This window comes from Monodon monoceros, unplaced genomic scaffold, assembly GCF_005190385.1.
Source record: "Monodon monoceros isolate NGI ecotype Baffin Bay Population unplaced genomic scaffold, NGI_Narwhal_1 Super_Scaffold_16, whole genome shotgun sequence".
Taxonomy (NCBI): Eukaryota; Metazoa; Chordata; class Mammalia; order Artiodactyla; family Monodontidae; genus Monodon; species Monodon monoceros.
In genome coordinates this window covers 30,763,652-30,790,954 of record NW_021703772.1, presented here as the reverse complement: position 1 = coordinate 30,790,954, position 27,303 = coordinate 30,763,652, and the positions used below count along the sequence as shown (strand labels likewise).

The 27,303-nt window shown below is 40.0% G+C and overlaps 1 protein-coding gene across 2 annotated transcripts in view; it reads left to right on the top strand.

Annotated features, from left to right (window-relative positions):
- The window catches only part of PARD3B (par-3 family cell polarity regulator beta), a 1,035,739-nt gene that overhangs the window by 575,714 nt on the left and 432,722 nt on the right, over positions 1-27,303 (top strand). For both annotated transcript variants that reach the window (XM_029225239.1, XM_029225240.1), the window contains 4 exons: positions 529-714; positions 14,130-14,300; positions 19,221-19,353; positions 26,395-26,491. In XM_029225239.1, the coding sequence (XP_029081072.1) occupies positions 529-714; positions 14,130-14,300; positions 19,221-19,353; positions 26,395-26,491 (587 nt within the window). The remainder of the gene's footprint in view (positions 1-528; positions 715-14,129; positions 14,301-19,220; positions 19,354-26,394; positions 26,492-27,303) is intronic.

The following is a 27,303-nucleotide window of genomic DNA, read 5'->3' as shown; positions in this document are numbered from 1 at the left end:
CAGTGTTCGGTATCCTATTGACAGTCTTTATCAATAGCCTTGCTTCCACGGTAAATGATATGTTTTAAATTATAGAAGCCAAATATTCCCCCAAATTTTAGAACGTTTCTACACTGAGCTCCTGTTTCTTCATCTGTAAAATGAAGGTGTTGAGATCACATTATCTCTAAGGTCTTTTCTGGCACCTAAGATTCCCTAAGTAATGTCCAGTCTCTTTAATTATTAAGAATATCCTGCTGAATTTTCAAATACTTTTCGAATGTTTCAAATGGTAGGAGAGGCTTGCCAAAGAATCCTCTCTGTTGACCATCACCAAATATTATTCCCAGGAACCTCTCCCTTCCACTCCATCAATGTGATGGTGGCCCCTGCAGAGAGAGACCAGCCTTTGCCCACCCGGAGCAGAATTGCAGCTATTAGAGGTCCAGTCATCCCATCTTGCCGGTTGCATCTGTGTTTGGCCATCTGAGTGTATAAATATTAATCTGCTTTCTCCTCCTTTACTCCTTTCATGTGTATTTCCAACAGAAAGGAGAACCTGACTGCTACGCACTCTCCCTGGAAACAACTGAGCAACTCACCTTCGAGATCCCCCTGAATGATTCTGGTTCTGCTGGTCTTGGGGTGAGCTTGAAGGGGAACAAATCTCGAGAAACTGGAACAGACTTGGGGATTTTTATCAAATCCATCATCCACGGAGGTGCTGCTTTTAAGGTAGGTAGGGGTGATGTTTGCCCATCACTGAGAAGATATTTAGAGATGTCATCGTTGTGCATGGGGACTGGATGGAGAAAGTGTCTAAAGGCTTGAGACCACTGAGGCTTTCCTGCCAGACGCAGGGCATGTATGTGTGAACAGATCTGGGTGACAGTTTGTTTTCATACTTTAAGTGGTCATGTCCTATCGATAGTTCTTAAAACTCACCATGATTAATATTCTCTTTTACATTATTTTTAATTACTGTTAGGATTCTTCTGAGTTTGTAACCTAATAAAGTTGAACCTAAAAATATGAAATCAGAAAAGCAAAACTAAAAACACGTCAACATCCAAGCAACAAATAAGAAACTATACTTCTTGTGCTTGTAAGAATGAAAGTTCAGTGGAATCGGAAAGACTGTAGTACAAATTAGAGTCATTTATCACATTTTATACACTGGAAAATCCACTGGGAATGCATATTTGCCTTTGAACTTAGAGAAGCTTATAAATTTCCAGATAAAAGGAGAAGAACATGATTCTGCTCTTTCATACAGGGGCAGGCAACATGATCATCGCTGTTACCATAATATAATGGTTAACTAGATTTGCCTGAGTTCACATGCAACTCTACCACCATGTGCTCCAAGTAGCGCACCCTTAATAATAATACCTAATGTATAGGGTTCTAAGGATTGAATACAGTAATGCGCACAATGTGATTAAAGCAGTGAAGTGATTACAGAGAGGGGGAAAACACCCCCTCTTGTGCTTATCGTCAGCTGTCCTCACCATCATCATCGTCTCATGCCATGCAGTGAGGCTTCCTGAGCTCGAATCCCGCCCTCACTACTCTCACCGTGGGTGAATGTAGGCAACTTACTTGTCCTCAGTGTGCTTGAGTTTCCTCATGTGTAAAATTAGTAAAATTAGGGCTTCCCTGGTGGCGCAGTGGTTGGGGGTCCGCCTGCTGATTCAGGGGACACGGGTTCGTGCCCCGGTCCGGGAGGATCCCACATGCCGCGGAGCGGCTAGGCCCGTGAGCCATGGCCGCTGAGCCTGCGCGTCCGGAGCCTGTGCTCCGCAGCGGGAGAGGCCACAGCAGTGGGAGGCCCGCGGACCGCAAAAAAAAAAAAAAAAAATTAGTAAAATTAGTAGTGCCTGCTTCCTGGTGCTCTTGTGAGGACAAAAAAAGACAATAGATATAAAATGCCTAGCACCGCACCTATGATAAACGTTGAATACATGTTAGCCATTTTAAAATCATTTTGATATTAATAATGTGTGCCTTCTCCCACTCAAAAGCCACAAAGGCATAGTTAGAGTTTACAGGAGGCCCCCCTGGTCCAAGGATCCTGGCTTTATTGAAGCATTTGTTTCCTCACACTTAATCATTCCACTTTTGCTTCAGACCTAGACACTGAGCTAATGTCTTTTTCTTTGGGAAAGAAGAAGTGCGTTGGGGATAGATAACTCTTTAATGAACTCCTTGGATCAGTTAGCTTCTGTTGCATAATAAGTAATGACAACATTTCAGTAACATACATCTGTAAGCCTTTACTTCCCTCATGGCCCTGCAGGGCAACTAGAAGGGCTTTGATTCAGGCTGGTATGTCTCTATCGCACCATAGATCTACAGGTCTGAGCGTGCTCCACATATTTTAACTATACCTTGGACTACCAGGCTAAGCTGATGTCAGAGAGTCATGAAGCCTCTTTAGTTCTGAGTTCCAAACTGGCATGCTGTCACTCCTCACACATACCAGTGGCCAAAGCAAGTCACATGACTGAATCCAAGGTCCATGTAAGGAATAGGGAAACAGTCCACCCATGATGAGTCTACGGCAAAGGTTTGGGTACAGAGAAGGGTGAAGAATTGGGGCCAATCATCCAATCTATCAAACTCTCCAATCAGGCTCAGAAATGCAGAACCAGGAGCAGATGGGAAATGATAGTAATAATAGCAACAACAACATCAGTTAACATTCATTCTGTCTTGTGCTTAATATATGCTGGACTGTATAATAAGTATTTTAGGTGGATTCTCTAATTTTATTCTTCACATTCACACTGCATTATAATCATGCCGTCTCATCGGGAGAAATTGCAGATTTCAATGATTAGTGCCTCTCCTATGGTCACAAAGCCAGGAATTGCTTAAACTAAGATTTGAACCTGGGCAGTCTGACTTTGGAGCCTGTGCTATGCTGTCCTGTGACAAAGCTCTTTCATCTCATCTGTTCATATTTCCAGACATCAGGGGCTGTTGTCCTGGAGCTGTCTTATATCATGCTTATCATCCTGAGCCCAGCCATCTAAACAAGTGCTATGTTTAAGAATGCGTCTTGGTCATGTTTGTGGATACCAACTTGACATTTTTCTTCTTATTCCTAATGACAGCTCTATTTACAGAATTTATTCCAAGTAAAATTGAAACTGAAATGAATTTTTGGAAATTAAAAGCAAACATCTTAGCTTTTTTATGGGCAATAACTTAAGCTCAAGCGATATTGGAGAGCAGGTTTAATATGTATATCCATGTTTGTGTAAGTGAGCATCTCCTTACCTAAGCAGTTTCTAATGTCCCGTTTCTTGCAGAAAGGTTTCACTTTCCATTTATGTAAATTTCTTTCTTGACACTGTTTGCTGAGTCAGACAATAACACCATCAAAAACTACTGGACAGCATATTTATAGCTGATCTTAAATAGTAAGAGGCATCAATCATGAAGTTAGCCTTATTTTAGCCGAATGTTTAGTATCCATTTGTCTTGTTTACTTTCTGCAGTGTAGAGGGTAGAGACCTAAGCTTTGCTCGCAAGAAATCTGATTAACCAGGAGGAAGAAAAGTATTTTTCTATTCTCCTTCTGCTGTTCCAATAATCCACTGTTACTCCTCAGAAAATTGCCACCTGTCCTGTGATTGAGGATTAGGCTTTACAAAAATTGTTTTGAGACTTTGTTCCTGTCCTTGTTCAGAAGATACAAATGTAACAGACTGCAGTGTCCCTGGGGCAGAGGGTAGATAAGCATGGGGAACATCCACTTTAGCATGTGGCCAGAGGTTTTTACCTGAAATCAACAAAATAATCTTCCTGCCAGGGCACACTCTTTTTCTCCTGGCCCTTCCTACCACTAATTGGTTCTCAAGGTGTTTTCCCCTTTAGGGAAGGTGGATTTTTGGAAACTAAACTACTTTGAAAAGTATGACCAAATTCTTCCTGTGGCTTCTGTGTGCTCTATTCTCCTGGGGACTTCCATTGGTGTAAACAAAGCCAGGCTACTTCTTGCCAGATGTAAAACCCCTGGATGACTGTGACTATAATTAAGGGCCTTCTTCCTCCCGCCCCTTACCTCTCTGGCTGCTGCTTTCTATCATTCCATCTCTTATTTGAGTCATTTCTAATAAAGATATAAATCTCTATTTGAAAATAAGAGCATCTAGCTACCCTAGAATTCCCTCTTGGAAGTGAATCCCTCACCCACTCTAAGGGCAAAGTAACAGTATTTTTACTCTATTCGGAATTATTCAAATGCTTAATCTCATCTTAATATTTAAATTCCAGTCTGCATGTCAAGAAGTAAAGCCCAGACACTCTTCCCTGCTACTGGCAGGTCACAGCAATTGCCATTTCAGGCTGCGGTAGCCTCTGGAGTCCTTTGTAGAGCCCTCTGAAACATCCCTTTGAGCTATGCTTTTCAATGTACAGCCAAAGTGACCACTGAGCGTAACAGCCAAATGTGGATTAGAGTATTGATGCTGATTTGCTTAAATAATAACATGCCTTAAATGTGCATAGTTCCATTTTAGTTTCTGTCATTCTTCCTGGGCATTTGCCCCTGAATGTGTAGTGTAATTACTTCCAGAACCAACTTATACTAGATGCAACTATATATGTTAACTTTCTCATGAACTAGGAACTATGAGTGGAATGAAATTAGGACTTCATGAGGGTGCTTTTCTAAAATTTCATTTTTGTGATTGGAATTTAAAGTGAATATGTTGTTGTTTTAAATGAAATGGTATGTTGTCTTTGTGCAGTTCGAAAAATAATAACTTGAGAAAAATATTCTCCTTTCCCAAAATCTACATAAAAATGAGCTTTTTCTTTTTCCGAGGAAGCACACATAAAGTCTAGACGGTCAATTTGAAGACCTAAGATAATTTCATCCTCATGTGCTAAACATTTTGAATTCTGGGATCAGTGGCTTTCTCTTCCTTTTCTTTTCTTTTTTTTTTTTTTTTTTTTTTTTTGCGGTACGTGGACCTCTCACTGCTGTGGCCTCTCTCATTGCGGAGCACAGGCTCCGGACGTGCAGGCTCAGTGGCCATGGCTCACGGGCCCAGCCCCTCCGCGGCATGTGGGATTCTCCCGGACCGGGGCACGAACCCGTGTCCTCTGCATCGGCAGGCGGACTCTCAACCACTGCGCCACCAGGGAAGCCCTCTTCCTTTGCTTTTGACATACTCTTAACTGAATGTTTTTTAGAGAAAATGCATTTTTATGTCTATCGACAATACTAACAAACTGCTTATTTTTCTACCTTAAAAATGAATTACTTTTAGAAAAATATATAACTAGAATGGTGATATTTTTTAAAAATTAAGGTAGAATGCTAACACCCTTTATAGTAAGAATAAAAATTCCATGGAGTCCGTTGTACTAATTCTGAATGATGTTTTTTAATTTGAATATACTCACTTTGGAAGTGTAATGCATTCTATTGAAACCTTGAAACAATAATGTAAAAATTAAAATTTAAAGGCAGTTTTTGCTTTGGGAAAAAATGTCGTATGTCAGGTAGATTATTTAAGGGCTCTTAAATAGAGAGAATGAATTTAAGAATACCTTTTATTCTCTAGAAAATTAATTAGCTAGGTTTGTACTTAACAAATACTACTTGATGATGATGAAATTAAATGAAAGAAAAATGCCTGACATAGCTAATTGCACATGCATGCACTCAGAATATAAAATAGACATAATTTAAGTAATTTGATTCTTGTATGCTTAGGAAATTTGGAATACAACCTCTGAGAGATGCAGAATTGCATGATTTATGCCATTTAGTAATAGGTTAGAAAAAATTAAATGGTACAAGCAATCCCCCTATTTTAAAATGACGAAAAGTATGCATTTTTGGAGAGAATATGCACAGTCCTAGAATTTCCGGGAACACGGTGCTTGGTGCTGAATTTCTGTGTCTCTTCATAGTATGGAACATTTAGCAGCCTCCAAGCTACTTAACAGGAGTTCAGTAGGAGTTCCTAGCGGGAGTAATTTCCACCTCCATTTCTGCTGGTATCTGTAAATCATGTGGTGGATCTATAATTAATGAATTCAAAGGAAGATAAAAAGGACAGCATTTTAAGGAACCCAAATGTTAAATGATTTCTTCAACTATCCATTTTTCTTAAAATTGTTAGTCTTTTCTACTGGTGGAGAGCTATAAAGATCATTACCTGTAGTCATGTCTTCCAGGTTTTTACCTCTTACAAAAGGACCATACAGTCTGGGTGTATAAACAGCTTCATTGCAAATCCTCAACTGTTAGAAGCCAAACTCTAATATTTCATCCTAACCGCAAAATTGTGATATTGTATGAACAACTAAAAGCAGGAACTCTGCCTGGAAAAACTCACCATCACTATATACCCAATAATAATTTTGCCTTAAAAAATAAATCACTAACTTAAACATGAAAAAAAGAATTATCAACTATGTTATGCCAAATATTTTAAACCAATTTCCTTTTTAGAAAAAAAACAAAAGTGTTAGTATATGTTAATTAATATAATCAGGCTTATCATTTATGGGTTTTCTGCAATAAATTTTAAAGAGATATAAGAGAACATTACTTTTAAAATCCCATAATACCAGCATCAATCATTGCTTTTCTTGCCAATTTTCAGCACTTTCATATTTTTATCTTATATATGGAAATGCAAGTAAGAAATAAATTTATATCATGCTGAATAAAATTTTAGAACTCTGTGTCATATTGATGGGTACTTTGAACTCCATGACTGCCTCAGGAGGCTTGAAAAAATATGGCTTGGTAGACCTAATCAGAAACTAAATTGTTATCTACAAAAGCTGATATAACATGATCATGATACTTTGAAAATTGTACCTCTTACCTGAAAAGCTATGTTCACCTGCATTGTGGAGATACTGAGTTCATAATGTGGTCAGAGCTTTGGTCTAGGCATTCTGCTCTGGGTCCGTCTTTTTAGAGACCAGACTTTTAGCAGTCTTAGCACAGACAAGAGCACAGTTTTGTTTGTTTGTTTTTAAAGTGAATAAATAAGATCCTTTCATTAAGTTGAAAAGGCTTCTGAGATTCTAATCTAGTCAGGCATTCATGCAGGATCTTCTTGATTCATGTAACACATACACCTTAATAAGCTTTTTATTATCCAGTTTTCTAAGAGTAAACTAAAAGCAGAAAATCAGGAAGAAGATAAGAAGGGATGGAGAGAAAACTGAAAGGACAGGAAATAGAAGTGTGAAACAAGCACAGAGTGCTATTGCTGCAAAGCAGGCCAAGGAATATTTGTGATGACTCTAAGTCAGTGCTCCTGAAACTTCTTGCTGAGGAAATTGTAAAATTCACTAATGACGGTAGTGAAGGCTGTAAGTTGCAGTGTGTTTATTTATGTCCCATATGTTTCCAGAAGATCTTTTAAAAGGAAAGAATTATAATACATTATTTCAGAATGGTTTGGATTATGTATATTTTGATGCTCTAAAAAGTACTCTTCAGTTATTTTTAATTAAAGCCTCATATACCACAGATGCTGAATAAATGGTGCATTGCTGGGACTTCACTGATTTGCTACATAAAATGGAGTGAGGCTCTTAATAACTGAATTAGATACATTTAAAATTTTACAATAGCTGAACAAGGGGAGATTGAGCTAGTACACAGAAAGTAATCAAGCTTCACTTTTGGAATTATAAAGTTTCTCTGAGCATGTGCCAGCATCTCCAAGCCAGCCTGGGATCAGGAATCTCTTACAGTGACCGTTTGTAAGTTACAGGGTTTGTCCATTGTAGATGAAACATACACCAGGTCCAAAGCACCTGAATGAAAGATGTTTCAAGTGATTCAATTGAGCAAGCACTTCCTGAACATCTACAGCTACAGCAAGTTATACAATATATAATACACTGGAGACAGAAAATTTACAAAGACTCATTCCATAATACAGGAAGCTGGTAGCATAATAAATACATAAACGATTCGAATATGATAAGAACTATGGTAGACAAATATAAAAGTATCATGGGTATCGAAATGGAGCAATTAATTCTGCCTGTGAAGAAAAATGAATGGAAGGCAGTTGCTGAGCCTTGTTTTGAAGGATAGATATTCAACAGGTGAGCAGAAATGCAAAGGGCATTTTGCTGAGAAGGAAGCGTGTGGGCCACGTCACCACGGTGTGTACATCAGAGCGCAATTTATTGTGTCTGGAAAAGAGAGCTCTTATTTGGGAAGAATGGTGCCATTCATATTGGTTAGGACAGATGTAGTAAAACACTGACTCATGTGGGCAGATGCCCTTCAAGACAAGAACTTACATGCTTCTAGTCTTACCAACTTTCTTTATTCCTTTCTTTGTTTTAAAAACTATACTTTAAAATCTCGATTTATTCTTTTGCCTTTCATTGCTATTGTTTGAAAATGAAGCTAAATGATTTCAATCTGGAATGCAAGGCTCTTTCTAGGTTGGATTTTTTTTCCCCCCAAAATACAGTAAGCAGATGTTGTCATGGAGTGATTTTAGGACCTTGAGACATATTTGTTCAGGAAATTCATTTCTTTCAGTCAGGTGCCATCCTGCCTGGCGTTCTACCCCACTCCAAGGAAATGCTGCCTGTAGTCTGAAGTCAGGGTTTGGAATTTGCGCGCCGATGTCCCCGAAGGCTTCACCAAGGGCCCCATTAGAAACAGGCAGAGGCAGGAACCAACATCTGGTCATGATTAATCCTCTCAACACCCTGGCCAAATAGGGACTGGCCTTGGGGCCCAGCCAGCTACCTGTGGGTTAGCCAGCCCACTCCCGCATGCTTGACTCGTGTTTTGCAGAGGCTCATTCTTTGCCATGGCTTTCATATCTTCCCTCTGTGTTCATTAGAACTTTAGAGGTAAAGGGACCTACAAAAAATTGGCCAAAAGAGGTGGATTAAGCCTTGCACTCTCACCAGTAATCATGACAGAGGCACATCAGGGACTGAACTATGAGGTTATTGGATCCCCGGAAATCATGCATATGCTTCAGTGGGCACATGAAACATCCTATGAGGTACATGACTGCTCCCCATTACAAAGAATTACCTGGTCCAGATGTGCAGCTGTGGAGAAACTATCATGTAAATATTTATTTTTAAGAGGTGAGAATCTGTAGCTTTTATTAGATTTTCAAAGGAGTCTAAGAAGAGCCCATAAAGGTCAAGAATCACTAGCAAAGTGGTTGAAAACATGGACTTCAGAGTGACCCAGACCTACTTCAAATTTGCTTTTAGACATGTGACTTGTAACAATGCACTTAACTTGCTTGATCCTTGGTTTCTGCTTTTATAAAGAGGAGCAGTAGTCCCCAGTGTAGAGTGTTGCTGTAAGGATTAAATTGTCTAGTGCATATAAAGGGTTTAGCACAATAACTGCGCAAAGGAGAAACTCATTAAATAATTATATTCACGTAGTGCCTTTAATCATCTCTAGAACTCTGATTTTAGAAGCAGCATAGCATAATGCGTGCATATCTGACTCAGACAGGTAGACCTGGCTGTGACAGTACTCTTTGACAGTATTCTTTGACTTCATTTCTCTGAGCCTCCATTTTTACCTCTCTTAGTGGAGGGTGATGCTGGTATCACAGGGGTGTTTTGAGAAATGAGAACATACGCAAAATATTTGCACAAGGACTGGCCTGCATTTGGTGTTCAGTAAAAGGGGGTATAACACTCAGACACCTTGTCTCCTAGTCCATTCTTCCTCCTGCATTAGAACCAGGTTAGGGCTGATGAGACTTGAAGCCATCCCAGGACATGGAGAAGACCTAAATCTCATACCAGTTTTTTGTTTTTTGTTTTTTGTTTTTGCGGTACACAGGCCTCTCACTGTTGTGGCCTCTCTCGTTGCGAAGCACAGGCTCCGGACGCGCAGGCTCAGCGGCCATGGCTCACGGGCCCAGCCGCTCCGCGGCATGTGGGATCTTCCCGGACCGGGACACGAACCCGTGTCCCCTGCATCGGCAGGCGGACTCTCAACCACTGTGCCACCAGGGAAGCCCCTCATACCAGTTTTTATTCGTCCTAATGTGCCCTAATGTGGAGGAAGTTACTCTCTATCTTTAGTCTGTTCTCCTTCCTCTTTTTCTTATTTTTCTTCCTCTTTGGGAACCTCCTTTACTCCATCTTAGCTTGAGGTTGGATAGAGTTGGTTATGGGGGTTGCCAAAGGTAAGGAGTGTAGTTGTGGTCTTTTTGGTTAGGGGCCTGATGGCCTTAAAGTAGGAAGGAAAGTGTCTTTTTGGGGACTGCTGAAAGAGAGTTCCATAAACTGGGTAGTTTTTTAACAGCAGAAATTTACCCCTCACAGTCCTTGAGTTTGGAGTCCAAGATCAAGGTGCTGCAGATTCAGTGTCTGGTGAGACGTGGTTGATAGACAGCTGTCTTCTTCTTGCTGTAACCCCATATGGCAGAGGGGACAAGAGATCTCTCTCAGGCCTCTTTTATAAGGGCACTAATTACCTTCCAAATACCCTGCCTCCTAATATCATCATGTTGGGGGTTAGGATTTCAACATATGAATTTGAGGAAAACACACTCAGTCCATAGCAGAAAGGGCATTTTCTTTTCATTCAACAAATGCAAGAATGATCCAGATGATGATGAAATAAATATCCTAGAATTCCTGGGTAACATCCTGGATAGTTGAATTCACTCATGTAAAATCAGTTGAGGAGAGTTATCATTCTCATGCCTAAGTATTTACTTAAACATAGTATTCACAGAAAAAAATAAAACCATAAAAAATGACTTTTCTTGGTAAAAATCATTCCAAAGCAGAATAGACATGCACAATTTTGAGGAATCTTTGATGAGTTTTGAGTAATGACCTCTTCATTGAATCAACTTGATTTTAGATCAAGACTAGACCTGGATACACATGTATGTATACATAGCTAGATAGGTAAACAGTCCCTGCCCTACCCCCTTTGCCCCTGCCACTTCCAGCTTGCTTCCTTGCTCTGCCATCCCCCCAGCCCAGTCTCCTGTCTCCCCATCTTCTATCGTCTGACTCTGGCTTTCATGTAAGGTTCTCTTCCAGGAGACATCTGGTGGATTTGAAAGTCTTTTTCCTTGAAGCGTGATCCCTTTAGGGACTTGTCATCTTCGTAGAACACAGAATGGGTAGTGAATAGGGAGTGCTGAGAAGTCAGAACTTGGACTATTCTGATCCAGCTCTGATCTTAACTAGCTGATCAAGTTCTTCCACATAGATTGTGGAAGTGCCTTCTCTTAAGAAGATGAGTTCAATAAATGGTTTCTCATCCTTTTTGGCCATCACATTATTTATAAACGGAAGAGGTTGGACAAGATGATCTCTAAGGACCCTTCCAGCTCTGAATTCTGTGATTATATTCTACACGTTAGGACAATGTGGTACTTACTGGCATCACCAGTAATGAAATTACACATCCTTTATCTTATAAAGGAAAAGCAAAAACCAATAGCAACAGACCAGCCAACCCTAAAAAGGAGAGAATGTGGATTTTTATCACACCAGCAACTCTCCAGTGATGCTTGTGTTGAATGTCTTCATAAAAAAAAAAATCCCAGCTGCCCTGGGGTGACCTGACCTGCCTTTTTGTTTTGGACTTGGATACGGCAAACATGTTCTACTTTAATGTAGTTCTGCATGCTTGAGACTCAGAATGTAGCTGAAAATAAAAGTCTGTGCTTAATACTTGCTGGTAAGAGATTATCTTACAAAAAATGTTTTTCTTCTATCTCCTTATCTCTTATTTACCTCTTCACTCAGACCTTGCCCCATACTTCACAGAGAAAGTTCACGGGAGGTTACCAGGTGGATCTCACTCAGATTTCATTCCCTCAATTCTAGAAGTACCCATTAAGTTTCAATCTTTATCTTTCTACTTCCTGTCATAGCGGATGAGATGTCCTGCCAAGACTAAGCGTCTACAGATCCAGCGCTCGACCTCATTTCCTGTTAACAGGGCTGGGATCCTGATCCAGCTCTTCTGCTTCCTCCTCGTCTTTAAAAACCACACATCTGTTTCCAGTCCTCCTAAAAAAAACTTTTTAGTGACCCTCCCAACTGCCCGCAAAAGATTCAGCCCACTAGTCCTCCTTCCATTAAATGCCGTAATAGAACAGAATAATTTCTGGAGTAAAGTGTCTTACTTCACTTGCCGCAGCCATTAAGGTTGTTTTTGTTTTACCCCATTTCATGTAGCCTTAATCTTATCCTTTATGTGCCTCACTCAACATGAGATAACAGAAATGAAGCCATTTCTTTCTCGTTTGGCCTTTCCTGTAAATCTCATTTCCAGATTTGCTCCAAATTAGAGGAAAGGTTAAGTGGAGTGGGAAAACAAGAGGAAGGCAGAGGACATTAGGCTATGTTGAGGCAGTGCACTCAGACGTTTTACAGCTCGATTTTACCCCTTCCTCGATCGATCCATCCCATGGCCTCGCCATCTCAACTTTTCTCATCGGGAGGGCGTGTGTGCCTTTGGGCGGCCTCCGCGATCTATGGGCCAACACCCTCTGCGGCAGGAGGCGCGTGCAGTGCATCTCCACGAGGGCATTAGCGCTCCAGAACGGCTCTCACCACTCTCCCCCTTTTCCCAGCTGTCAGCAGAGGAACTTCCTCTGACCATCTGCTGCCGCATTAGTCAGAGTTCATCAACTTGTCCACAGGATTTCTCTCCCAAAGCTGTACTTGCTCCTCTTGTTCATTGTATGTCTGTTTTTCTCATTTCTTAGGGAAGTTCTGTTTTGTTTTTCTTTTACATTTCATTCTGTTAATTTGAACGTGGATCCCAGATACTTCTAACTGCAGAAACTTTAATACTTCCCTCTGCCTGTTTTAGTGTGGCACAACTGTAGTCTAGAGACGAAGAACAAAGGGAGTCCTAGTTGAGAAACTGAAAAGAGCCAAGGTTCATGAAACCTGAACTTAAGTCAGTTTCTCTCTGCCTCTATTTTGTGACCTAGGGCAACTTACATCACTTTCCGGCCTCGGTTTCCTTATTTGTAAAATGTGAATAAAAGCATTAATCTACTCAACTTCTTGAGTTCTATGAGGTCTAGAGATAATTCATGGAAAAACTGTGATACAAGCCTACTGTTATTTCTGTTAAATTTATTAGCAGTGGCACTAGCATGACTACCTTCCTAAAATTGCATCTGTGCCTCACAGCAAGAACTTTCTACCCTAGTGTGTAGCAGGTATAACGCACATCTCTAATCAGACTGTCAATATTTAAGCATCTTTTCTCCTAGGCTGCCTGTTGGGGACATGTACTGTGATCCCCACCAGTTCTTTTGTAGGCAGAGCTGGCATCCCAGTTTGTTTAGCTACTGCTATGGACTCCAGCTTGTGGGGGGCTTCTGGCTGAAGATGACTAGTGCCTAGAGGTGCTTTAGACTAGAATCTGGGCTGCCTATCCACCTGCCGCAGTTCCGAGTGCTCTGTGGCATGCGGTGTTCCTCCCTGAAGGTGCTGGGTGAAAGTGCTCGTCAGTCAGAGCCTCATCACAAAAGGCTTGACAGTCCCCTTTGTCAAGCGTTTCTGCCGGAAGACATCATAGCAAATTGGTCATGTGTTACAAACCTCTGCGTTCTTTTGCAGACCAGCAACTTTTTAGTTGTGTTAGAGAAAATTACAGGAGAATTTTGTTTTTTTTTTTCTCAGCACTATCCAATAGAGCTAGCAATGATATCTAGGAGACGCATTACTGCTCTCAAGCTCACAACGTTTAAGCATGATGTCTCTCTGTGCCTGAAAATGCAAGCGATATGACCACTTTCTTTTGCTCCCAAACCCCCTTTCCTTAAGTCAGCAATATGGTCCCTGCCAGAGCGAATGTCAGAATCAGGCTAGGCTAGCATACTTGCCAAAGATTTAGGTTAAGAGACATTATACAAATGTCTAAATTATTGCAGTTTGGAGCTCTAAGATTTCTAAAAATCACTTTCACACAATTCATTATTGTTAGTATTTGTGACTATTTGATAAACTCCAGAATCTTTTTCTGCCATGGAAAATAAATTATTTCTAGTGGCTATTTTTTTTTTTCGTTTTTCATTTTAAACTTGAACTTTTCCCTGAAACAGTCACATGTCATCACCATGCTTTTCTCTATTTGACACTTTTTCTTACCTCCACCCTAGGATGGTCGTCTGCAGGTGAATGACCAGCTGATTGCAGTTAACGGGGAATCTCTTCTGGGAAAGTCCAACCACGAAGCTATGGAAACACTTAGGCGATCAATGTCCATGGAAGGAAACATACGAGGGATGATCCAGTTGGTGATTCTGAGGAGGCCAGGGAGACCACTGGAGGTGATGCAAATTTTTATTTCCTTCTGCAAATTGCCCAAATGGCCACCAGAATATTCACACTTCCACCACTAGTATGGTAACTAGGCTCATACTGATTCTGAAATTGGAAAAATATGCCCTAGACATGCTCTGATGGGTTTATGTGGCAAATTGGTGGTTGTATATTTTAGGTATAACTGGAAGGTGTAAAAATGTGCATATAAATTAAATAATTTATCTAGGGTAACAAGTCCATAATTTCCAGTTTTCCCCCCAGAAACTCCTAGAGCTCTGGACTTTACGAATAACGCTTTATTCATATTATAAACATTAAAGCATAAAACATGCTTATATACTTTTTGGATGACATGCTAGCAGTGTCCCTACCTTAGAAAGTTCTTAGTCAGATGTATATAATGCCCACTGTGAAGATCATTATAATGCAATCAGCTCTCTACATTCTTCCCTGTAATGTGTGCCTGGGACGTAACTAATTTAAAATTTGATCTATTAAACAAGCTTCTTGCTTCATGTTCTTAAATAAATGTTTTTAATTAAAGAAGTATTTTTGAAATCTTTTATCATGATTTCTTTATGGATATTTTTAATGTAAGCAATATTTTTACATACACATGAAGTGTGAACGTAAACTATTCTTGAAGGCTGATATCCCTAAACATTTTAGTTACATACAATTATATTATTTATATAATTATTATATTATACAATTATATATTATAGTGTACAGCTATCATATTCATCATAAGGTATTCCTAAAACATTATTTTCACTTATATAGAGAGAATAATTATTAAATGCTCCTAAAAATTATTTTAAGAAAAGATAAGAGAAAAGTCGATAATACTTAAGAGTTGAGAGAAACATCAGCAAATCACACATATATTCTCTAAGGACAAATAATGTTTTTGTGATACAGTAATACACAAAGTTAGAATAGAATCCTATTAAAACACACTAAATATAAAATATTAGTTTTAATAATAAGTTCAACTTAAACATTTTAAAATGAAAAGATTTTGAAATTAAGACTGGAAGGTAGTTGGGGATGATAGTGGTTAAAATGTTGGGCTCTGGAGTTTTGGATTACTTGAGTTCAAATCCCACGTGGGTCATTTCCTGGCTATGCAAAGACATACATAGTTGAATGCTCTGTACTTACAGATAGCAATACTGTTGTCTGCCTTATCCCTTCATAGATCCTCATTTCCCAGCACCTAGTAGTAGACAGTTGTTATATATTGTTGAATGAATGGATAAAAGTTGCATCTGAGACCCTACTTCATCTGAGAGGATAAGCTGAAGTAGTGAACTTATCAACTATATCTTACTTTGTCATTTTATCAGCTGTTGAAAAGGAGTAACTACCTTTTAACTTTTCTGTACATAACCTTGTAAATGTTAAATAAATGTAAATTTCCCAATTACTGGAGACTATGTATAATGAACCAACTCGTTTCCAACATTTGTGTCTGCTTAAGTGACAGAGAGGTTTCCATGAATATTTAAGGGATTTTACTTATGTACATAGTCATGAAACCCTTATCGCTTGCTTCCTACCATGAGAGAATAGGCTGCTTTCTGGTTGAATTTGGTTCTTACTCGAGAGACCTAGACCTCCACAGAACCCACTTGTTGGATGCGGGTGTGAAGTATGACCTGTAGACCCCTGAATCACCCTTCCATGCATCTGTGTTTTAGATCTCCCTTAAGATGTCTTGGGACAAAGATACCTCAACTAATAGAAAAGTCTGGAATACACTGCTCAAGAATTCCATATCTGTGTAGATAGAAAAAGTAAAAGAAAAAAAAAAAGAAATGAACATGATTGCTAAAACAGTTCCCTCCCCACCTCTCCACCTCTCATCTTCCCTTGTTTCATGTCTTTCTCTAAAATATGTGAATGCCTAGAGGATAAGTACTCTCTGTTTTCGTTATCCTTTACGGCAAGTATTTTCATTTTAATTCTCACACTCTGGGCTGGGTTGACAATTATTTCATCAGAAGAAAGTACTAAGCCTTCAGTTGGTTGCCCATCCTCGGGAGTGTCTTTGTTGTTGTTGTCGTTGTCGCTGTAGTTCTTTTTTTTTTTTTTTTTAATAGATCTTTACTGGAGTATAATTGCTTCACAGTGCTGTGTTAGTTTCTGCTGTACAACAAAGTGAATCAGCCATATGCAAACATATATCCCCATATCCCGTCCGTCTTGCGTCCCCCTCCCACCCTCCCTATCCCACCCCTCTAGGTGGTCACAAAGCACCGAGCTGATCTTCCGGTGCTGTGCGGCTGCTTCCCACTAGCTATCTCTTTTACATTTGGTAGTGTATATATGTCGATGCTACTCTCACTTTGCCCTAGCTTCCCCCTCCCACCCTGTGTCTTCAAATCCATTCTCTATGTCTCCAACTTTATTCCTGCCCTGCAACTAGGTTCATCAGTACCTTTTTCTTTTTTTTTTTTAGATTCCATATATATGCATTAGCATACGGTATTTGTTTTTCTCTTGTTAATACTGTTCACTGGGGACTCAATTGGGAATAAGAAATGGGACAAAATGCTTTTTTTGAGGACATTTAACCAAGATCCATTTTTATTTTCCCTAATATTTGCATGCTTTCCATGGGGGATGAGCAGGCACTTGGCTCTCTCAACTAGTGAGAATCTCTGTGGTACCTATGAAGATTAAAGAGTGTTTTTTTCATATAAAGACAGCAGCCTAATGTACAGATAATCTTTATTAAATTAAAAAAAAATCTGTAGCTATTTGATATCCCAAATCTGTTTTGCTGTGTCAAATCATATATGTTGTGTGCTCGTGTTTTTGGAGGATTCTTCAGTGGAACAGCAATCACCCTCAGGCACAATAGAAAAGAATCTGTAACCTAGAAAAGGCCTCAGTTCTGCTCATATATTCAGGGAAATCAATTAGTTAGATTTTGGAAGAATACCAAAATGGTTACTTGAACATTATATTGATATTAAAAAAAATACTGAAGACGCTACTTAAGAAAAGTCAAAATATACTGTCGTTGGGTATTTTCCCACATTACCCAGATGTACAAGATATGTAAACAGTTTTGATGAGGACCTCGTGAAGAATACATAATGAGCCCTTGATTGAATCAAAATCGTTTTAAACAGAAACATATTTTTCAAAGGATGAGCTTGAGGTTCAATTGTAATTCTATTTGAGCCTAGAGACTTGGTATTAAAAAACGGGTTATGACCTGTTTTTTTTTTTTTTTTTTCCTTCCCCAAAACATTTCCCTCCCCTGAGCTGTAAGCTCAGCTTGGTGGAAGCAGAATATGTTTAAAAATCCATTGTATTTTTTATTGGCTGGGACACTAATGGAAGGCTCCACGACAGCTCTGTTTTACAGGCTGAATATTTTAATTAGGCTGGTTAGTGATCAGTTGTTGGGATATTGATTGTGTCATTTATCAAAGAGCTGGGAAAGCAGAAAAAAAATTTTGTTGTTGTTAAAGCACTTGACTATGCAAGGTAGGTCCTACCTCTCCTACCTTCCAGGGCTCCAGCTTTAATTTAGGAGTAGCTTGCCCCAGGCTTGGGTTGACTAATGAACCAGGGGCAAAAGGTAACACTGGGTGTGGAAAAAGTGTTATAAGCCTCGACAAAAAGCTAAAGGACCTTCAGCAGCTGAAAACATGTTAATTATGAAGAATGCATGCATGGAATGTTTTGAATGTTTTGTTTAACTAGCAGAATACCGAGTTTCTGTAACTAAAGAGGAAAGTAGAAATCAAATGCATTGTTTGGGCCAAATGCTCTTTTTCAGAAGGAAAGAGCTTTGGGGATCAGATCTATGTTTGTGTTTGCAGAATGTTCCTCTCACAAATGGTCAAGGGAACGGCCCTGAGATGGCTTTCAAAGTACTTCTTTGAAATCTGTTAGAAGACACACAGTATGAAGCAGAGCAAACCCCAGTTCTCTGTGCCTCATTCCTCTAGAAAAGTCACTAGAGCTCCCTGCGGACGGCCCATTCCTAGTACTTCGGCAGCACCTGTGGAACACGGTTTATTCTGGAGCTAGCAGTTTTAAGGAAACTGAATTTGTTTACTGACTATCAAAATCAAAACAGATGGGGGAAATATGGAAGAAGAGAAAAAAATCTCAGGAGAACCACTGTCTGGCATTGTCCCAGCAGTTTATTTTAGCTCCTGGCCAAAAGGCCTAGTGTCTGCAGTGGAACACGCTCATGACATTTCAGTGACAAACCTGCCTGGGTTCTGACTTGTCCTAGAGCATATACACTTAGTCACCAAGGGAGAGGGAGACAGGAACCAGCTGGTTGGCAGAGAAACACCCTTGGCATGAACTGTATTCTTATGTTGACACTGCCACAAGCTGTACTCCCAGATGGAAGAAAATTTGAAAGAAGCTAGTTGTAAGTGGTGGGAAAGAATAATAATGTTAACCTGCTTTTGTGCTTGCCATCAGCACTCCTAAGCCTTAACACCACATTGTCAGTGTTTTTTATTGCCTGTTCAGAGATGTTTTAACTGATAGGGCCATTTTGATTTTCCACAGTCGAGGACTTACGTGCAATAGACTCTTGAAAGATTATTCATAAATTGATCGTTCTTTCACTTTGCTTCTATTGACCAAGTTGGAACATACTAAGAAAGCGAACATGGGGCTTCCCTGGTGGCGCAGTGGTTGAGAGTCCGCCTGCCGATGCAGGGGACACGGGTTCGAGCCCCGGTCCGGGAGGATCCCACACGCCGCGGAGCGGCTGGGCCCGTGAGCCATGGCCGCTGAGCCTGCGCGTCCGGAGCCTGTGCTCCGCAGCGGGAGAGGCCACAACAGTGAAAGGCCCGCGTACCGAAACTAACTAAATAGCTAACTAACTAACTAACTAAATAAATAAATAAGCTAGCGTCATTTTTATTTTCATCCCTTAGGAACCTGCAGAGTGTGGGGCGTTTTCTAAGCCGTGCTTTGAGAACTGTCAGAATGCTGTAACCACCTCCAGGAGAAATGATACTAGTACATTGCATCCATTTGGCACTTACAGTCCACAAAACAAGCAGAAAGGTAAGATTCTATCCATTCTCATCTGCTGCAAGTGGTGTGAGAAAACAGGAGAGTGTTTATTTAGAAAAAAAAAGGAACAAAGGGGAATTAATTAGACTAAGTGCAGACTTCGTTACTCTGAGTCATGAAAATGAGAGGTGGGTGGAAGATCTCACTCACAGGTTGTGAAGCAGATTCCTGGCATTGCCTAAAGTTTAAGTGCCGGTTTCTATGCTTGCTGCCCCAAACATGGAGGGTTACGTATAAAATATAAACCATGCCTGGAGAAACAAAATGCCAAACCGTTATATTTTTTTTAACAGTCTTTTAATATTGGAAGTTACCAAGTGTAAATAACAACTAAACGTACAAAATGTTGATATATGGAATAGTATTAAATCATAAAGTGGTCATAACACAGTTCACAGATTTATGCTTGTTTCTGAGCGGTAGATACTGTGAACCGAGACCATGATATGATGGTGGAATGTTTTTGTTATTGCCTCACTACTACTATCTTGTATGGATCACATTTCTAGTAGAGCTCTACATGTAAAGAAATTGGATTTTCTTCTTTGTTTTTCAAAAATTATACTTAAGGCCACCAAGAGAATTCTTTTATTTCCCTGCGTCTCCTTTCTTTAGTAACTTTACTTTTTTGTATGGCAAAAGCAATAGATATTCATGACAGAAAATTAAGAGAAAAGCAATAAAGGGAAAATTTAGTGGCACTCATACTTCTGTCAGAGATACTGATCAATAACATTATGTATATATTGAAAGTGTTTCCTTCATGTAAATATGTGTATATAAAATAAAATGAAATATATATTAAACGTTTAGGAAATTGCTTTTTAATTAATAGCACATTATGAACATCTTACTATGTCACTGAATGTTCCATAACATACGTTCAGTAGTTGTATAGTAGTCTAGTGAGTGGAGGTGCTGTTTATATAATCAATCCCTTATTTACACTTAAGATGTTACCCAAATTTAACGATGGGGGAACAATTTCTAGACTCTGAGATTACTCCATCAGAACAGACTTGTAAATCTGAGGTTCCTCTAGAATTAAATTCTTTCATCTGAATGGGATGTTTTTTCCTCTGAATTCCTCTGTTTCAGTGAGAGTAGCAGCAACAGCTGTGATCATTTATTGTTTACTGTCACATACTGTGGTGAGAAATTTACATGCACACTCAAAGTGGGTGGTATTATTACCCTCATTTTACAGATGAAGAAATAGAGAGGAGAGTAAATGACTAACCCAACACCATATATAATCCCTGCAGAACCTGAATACATCTCCTGTCTCTCTGACTCAAGTTCATTCCCTAAACCACAGCATGGGCCCTGTCTTACATTGGTCTCTTGAAACTGTTCTTTCACCTCATCCCAAGAGTGACCATTAGAAGCTGACTTCACTTTGTGTCAGATAAAGAAACACCCAGTATGTCTTTCCTCATCTTAATAAAATTAAAAGTTTTCTTGACAAAGCAGCATCTCCTTCTGAGTCCTTCAGTCACAATAGCAGGAGAATCTGGGGAAGGAACAGCAAGTTTCCCTCACACCAGAAGAGCCTTCTCTCTACCGTGTCCAAATAATGATCAAGAACATCCCAGCCTTTATATAACTTGATTGACACTTAATTCTCAAGCAACATGTGGTCCAGTGACTCCAAGTTCCGGGTTTTATTCCTAATTACACCAGTTATGTCCAAAGGAACATTGGACACATTACCTCCCATCCTCTGTCTTTTTCAGTACTTATAAAATATCGATGCTGAAGTGATAATTACGCAGTATCTTTTTAGAAGACATTGAAATCCTCAAGGAAATGGGATACTATCTCTAGGAAGGCTAGCAAAGGCTAAAATAATGAAACTGTAGAACTAGATATAGTATAAGGATCCACCCAGAGAAAAAATTTTAAATAATAAAGTCCACCCAAAACACACGCTAAAAATAAAATGCAGTAATACTTTGGAACTTCAGTAGAGTGTTCAGAGTTTGTATGTCACTGAACAATTAGAGTCCTTTAGGCACAGAACCGCTGGGAGGTTCTGTCTCTTCCCTCCCTCCTGAGACATAGATCGGCGGTCCATAAGGTTACTGCTACACATCCTCCTCCCACCTCAATTTTCCAAGATAACATCAAAAATCCAGTTCTTTTAAGAAGTGACCCCATTAAACATTATTTTTTAAAAAGCACAGAAAATCTATTGTCATTATTTCCTTGGGGATCTGTGATATAATACTTGGTTATAAGAATTAGGCTTATCAAAGCACAGATTTGTTATATTTTAATTATAAGAGGCCAGTAGATGGAATGCTCTTTCTTTTTATATAAGCCTATTGACTGAGAGACCAGAAAATGTATATAACAGAATTTATAGACATGATGCTGTAGAAGAATATCATGCTCATCACATCTTTGTGTAGCGTTAATAACATTTTCATTTTTGAGAACCATTGAGAGTTCCCGAGTTTCCGATGCACACGAGGTGGCCATAGGCCTCAAAGACTCATGAAACTTGAGTGAGTGTTGACTCGCCACCACCAAGCCTTTTTAAGGAGCTCCTTTAGAAAAACAAGATTGACTTGACAAAATGTAATGTCTAGTGAGGAGAGGAACTGTTACAGCCAAAACATTAACTTTTTTTTTCTTCCTTTTCTCTTTTCCTTTGTATATTTAAAAGTCCAATCTTGATATGCTGTGTTCCATCTATTTTTGTAATAATAGTACTACCACCCATTGTTCCACTGTTATTTTTTTATATATACATATTCCTGTCAAGCTGTTACAGAGAAAAGGCATTTTTAGAACTAACGTTTGTAGAAATTGTAACACCAGAAAATTCACATTTGCGTTGGAGAATTGCTCGCAATGCCCGCAGTGGAATGAGTGTAGGGCTCCAAGATGGTAATAGGATGGAGGTTGTGTCCCAGGGGTTTACTATAAAATCCTATTAAGCATTCGAATGGTAATGAAGTGCACAAACACTGCATTTTCTGAAGAATCTTGCTGGCAGATCTCACCCTGGGCCAAGTTACAGCCTAAGCACAGTTTGCCTCTGGTTTGTTTTTCCCTCTCCTTTAATGGTTCTCATCTTCCCTTTGTGCTCTACTCCTGCTTCCTCCCCACTTTCAGTTCACGCAAACTCCAGCCGCTGCCCCAGTAGCCCATTGCCTCCAGTCTGCCCAGGATCACCCACTGAGGTCTTCTCAGGACTTTCATCCATACCCCAAATCAAATGTTTCGCTTCTATGTCCTGTCCCACCGGATCCATGTGCCCTGGGGTCCTTTGAAGAGACACATAATAGTGTGATTATTTATAATATCTTCCCTCCTGGGAACCTGCATGTATCCACCCCCCTATAGCACGTAAGGCACTGCCGCTGCAGTGATGATCAGAAATTGAATTATACTTTTCAATTTTCCTGATGTTTCTGGGATACCTCCGTTGTGCAGAATGCGCTAGGCTGCAACGATGAATACAATGCTGTTATTGTTCTCAAAAACAGTCTAAAGTAGGGGTCAGCCCACTTTGTCTGTAAAGGGCCACGTAGTCAATATTTCAGGCTTTGTGAGCCATAGGATCTCGTTGGCAACTCGTCACCTCTGCCACTGTAGTGCGCAAGCAGCCATAGACAGTACGTGCATGAATGTGTTCAGTGAAACTTTATGTGCAAAACCAGTTGGCGGGCCGGTTTGGGGCCAGGGCCATAGCTTGCTGAGTTCTAGTCTAAAGGCACAAACTCTTTTGCCCTTCTTTTCTGATCTGGCCCTGGCAGGATGGATCCGTAAAACAAGTCACAACAATAAAAGATGGTGATTAAAATAAGGGTCATTTGGTCATGGATGAAGTAGTGACTAGAGGTGCAACGTTCACAGGCGATATATAAAATGACCTTGTACACTCAGTGAGATCCAGAAATACTATTTTTAGGGGATAAGAATTCCAGACTTTCACAGTGATAAAGGGCTTAACAAAGGTGTTTGGGCCAAGAGGGGAAAAAAATATTCTTTGCAGCAACTAGATTTGTTGTTTAAAAAGTACCAAGGATAAAGAGTCATCAGAGAAGGCACTAACCTCTGCATCTATCATTACTTTAAAAACACATAGATTATTCATGTGAATGAAATAAAAATGAAAGTTAATGATCGTAATAAAAACAGAGGAGATGCTGAAGAAGAGGAAGGAGAGGAGGAAGAGATGGACAAGGAGGAAGTTACCTGTGGTCCAGTAAGAGAAATGAATGTAGATAAATAGGTGATAGATCAATAGATAGCTCATTGCAAAAGCAGCACGTGGTAAATATTACACACGAATTATTTTCTGTAATATTAACAGATAGAGCCAAAATGTCAGTGGATAAAGGTATTGAAGTTGTATTTCTTGCTCAAATCACAGCCCAGGGAGAACTGAGGGACTTGGGCTCCTTCCATTGGTAGCTGGGCCATCTTCTGGTGCCTCATCCACTCATGGTTGCAGCTGGCAGATGGGATTTGCGGGGAAGGTGGGGAAGTTGCATATACCCTTCCTTAAGCACTGAGACCGGGCACAACATTGACCACAGTAACTCACATTCTATTGGCAAGAACCAGTTTAGATACAAAGAGGGCTAGAAAATGGGGTCTGGGGTCTAGCTGTGTGCTCAGGAAAAAAGGAGGAACACAGACACTGGGAGCGCTAATATTCTCCACCACTGTTGTAAAAGTACCTACAGATCCCAGAGCAACAGTGAAGGTTTCATGGAGAAGGGGATATTTGAGGTGGACCTTGGGAGAAGGGTGGGACTTTAATGGATGAAGTGGGCTTTGCAATTATATGAGCAAAGACACTGGGGTAGGAAAACCTGGCCTTGTGGTCTGTGAGCAATAAATAATCTTGAGTGGCTAATGTGTAATAGGAGATAAAGTTGGCTGCCGGGGACACAGACCTTTATTCTGTAGGCAGTTGTGTGTGACTACAATGTTTTTGAGCAGGCAATTACGTGGTCACAGCTATGTTTACCACCAGTGAAAGATGGACTGAGAAGTTGAGGATGAGTGATTAGAACCAATGGAAAAGATGTTGTTCCAATACGTCCCTTGTTCCAGTTTATCTTGTAGACCCTCTGCTCTTTTTCTCTCAGCAAATCTTTGGCTGCCTAACTGCTGCCATATTACCAGATCACTGGAGTCGGGACAGTGCAGGGGGACAGTGCTGGCTGCCTTTGCTCCTCATGCTTCTGTACCCTGATCATCTTACTTACCAGATTCCTGCTTCAAATCTCATCCCCTGGGACGTGTCAGCACTGCTAGAACTGCCTCCATTTTATACTGGTCCCTGGGGCAGAGCTTGGAGCGAGTGCTTCCCTGGTATATTCATCAGGGTTCTCCAGAGAAACAGAACCAGTGGTGTGTGTGTGTGTGTGTGTGTGTGTGTGTGTGTGTGTGTGTGTGTGTGTGTGTGTGTGTTCGTGGGTTTGTATATGTATATATAGATTACATACACAGATTTATTGTAAGAGATTGGGTCACGTGATTATGGAGGCAGGCATGTCCCAAGGTCTGCAAGGTGAGTGGGCAAGCTGAGACCCAGAAGAGCCACTGGTGTAGTCCTGGTCTGAAGGCCAGCAGGCTCAAGACCTAGGAAGAGCCAGTGGTTCAGTTTGAATCCAAGAGCAGGAAAAAGGCAATGTCTCAGTTTGAAGACAGTCAGGCAGGAAGAATTCTCTCCTACTTGAAGGAGGGTCAACCTTTTCTATTCAAAACATCAGCTGATTGGATAAGGCCCTCCCACGTAAGGGGGGGTACGATTTACTTTACCCTGTCTACTGATTTCAATGTTAATATCACCCCAAAACAACCTCACAGAATACCAAGTGTCTGGGCACCCTGAGCCCGGTCAGGTTGATACATAAAATTAACCATCAGACCTGGTATGTGGGCAAGTCAGAGTGGTTGTTACCAGCAGCATTTCTGAAGAACAAAGAGATTATTTTCTTGTTCTAGCAATAGAGTCTACCTTTTACAAATATCTCACTGTAATAGATCCACAGCAGAGTTTATGGTGTACAGAATAATAATCCTTTATTTACTCATTGGCACTCATTGCACTTATAAATCACTGCTTGAATATGCACTCTCTTATATAATCCTTGTATTCCTCCAATGAAAGTATTCTTATCCCTACTTCATAGATATAAAAACCAAGGTTTATAGAAGTTGAGTAGTTTGTCCAAGTTCATACAGCATTACAAGATTGGAAACATGCAGTCTTGCTTCACAAACTATATTCTTAATCACGATGCTCTATAATTTTTTTCATACATTATTTAATATTTTCATTAGTAATGAGGATTAAACGATACATAAGGCTTAGCTCAGTGTGTGGTACACAATAAGATCTCAACAAACCTTGTTATTAGTTGTTGTAATATTCAGTATACATGTCTATGTTTTTCTTTATGAAATAGACTGAAAAAGTAAACATTTTTAGCAGGTAGGAAAACTAGAACTCAGACCCCAGTCTTTTGCTTCCGAGGCCCCAAACTCAGGGTTTTCCACTACAACACAGATGCAAAAAGAATATATATATATATTTTTTTACCTCTATGGTGTCTAAATGGTGAGTAGATATACTGTATCTCATGTTTTTTTTAAGTACTTTTTGTCACTGAGGCAAATGCTTAAATCACCATTTAATCCAGAGCATTCATTATAGAGTCTTGTTTACAAAAACGTTGTCATAAAAGAAATGGCTTGTTAATCTTCTACAAATCACAGGTAGTGAATATGTGTCAACCCTTCCCAGGTGGAAAAAGGTAGTTAAGATGCAAGGACTTCACTTGCCAGGGGTTGCCAGCAAGTCACATTATCAGGCTTACATTTCCCCGTACAGGCTGTATTAGCGTGCATATGAATCCTTCAGTGCTGTGTGAGGACTTATTTGTTTCAAGGCTGGTTTCTGTGTTGGTGAAAATTATGTCTGAGAGATGGACTGAAACAAAACCAGGCGCTGGACGGTTCTGCCTCCTGTTTACTACAGCTTTATTTGTTCTTTGCTTATAGAGCTGTTGCTTCCCAATGACGGATGGGCTGAGAGCGGAGGACCTCCTCCTCCACCACATCCCGTTCTGGAATTGGGCCTTGAAGATTACAGCCACAGGTATTGATAAAATGATATACCATAGGGTCTTCCCTGGTGGTGCAGTGGTTGAGAGTCCGCCTGCCGATGCAGGGGACACGGGTTCGTGCCCCGGTCCGGGAGGATCCCACATGCCGCGGAGCGGCTGGGCCTGTGAGCCACGGCCGCTGAGCCTGCGCGTCCGGAGCCTGTGCTCTGCAACAGGAGAGGCCACAACAGTGAGAGGCCCGCATACCGCAAAAAAAAAAAAAAGTGATATACCATAAATATTCCCCGGTATGGTTTTTCTGGGAAAACCCAGCAACCTTATTGTAACTCTAGTTCTTTCCAGGATGGAAATCTCATAGTATCTGTAATTCCTTTCCAGCGAAAACTTCTCATAGCTAATATTAATACCTCAGATTGTGCATTTTTGCTTCCTGGAATTTAAGATTCATCATATCTTATTAAGATATATGAGAAAATTGATGAATTTTCTTTTACCAAGTTAAAAACTAGAGAGGTGGAACTCAAAAAACAAAAAAAGTTATATGGGAATGTATGAAACAAAACTGAGAAGACATAAAGCTTTTTTTTTCTTTCTTATTTGCAATTGGCAAACCCTAAAGGTATTTTAAAAATAGATGTTCCAAGAAAGTTAATGGAATCTAAAAATTAAAGCAGCACCATATATAATCTAAACTATTGAAAAGAGTGCCCAATATTATATCCACTCTGTAATAGAAACCAAAAAATCAATAATTTTTAGAATCACACAAGCATGAGAGAGAGAGATTTACTAACATACACACCATTTGACTAGTAGAATTCATAGATTTTGTTCTTCTGATGAG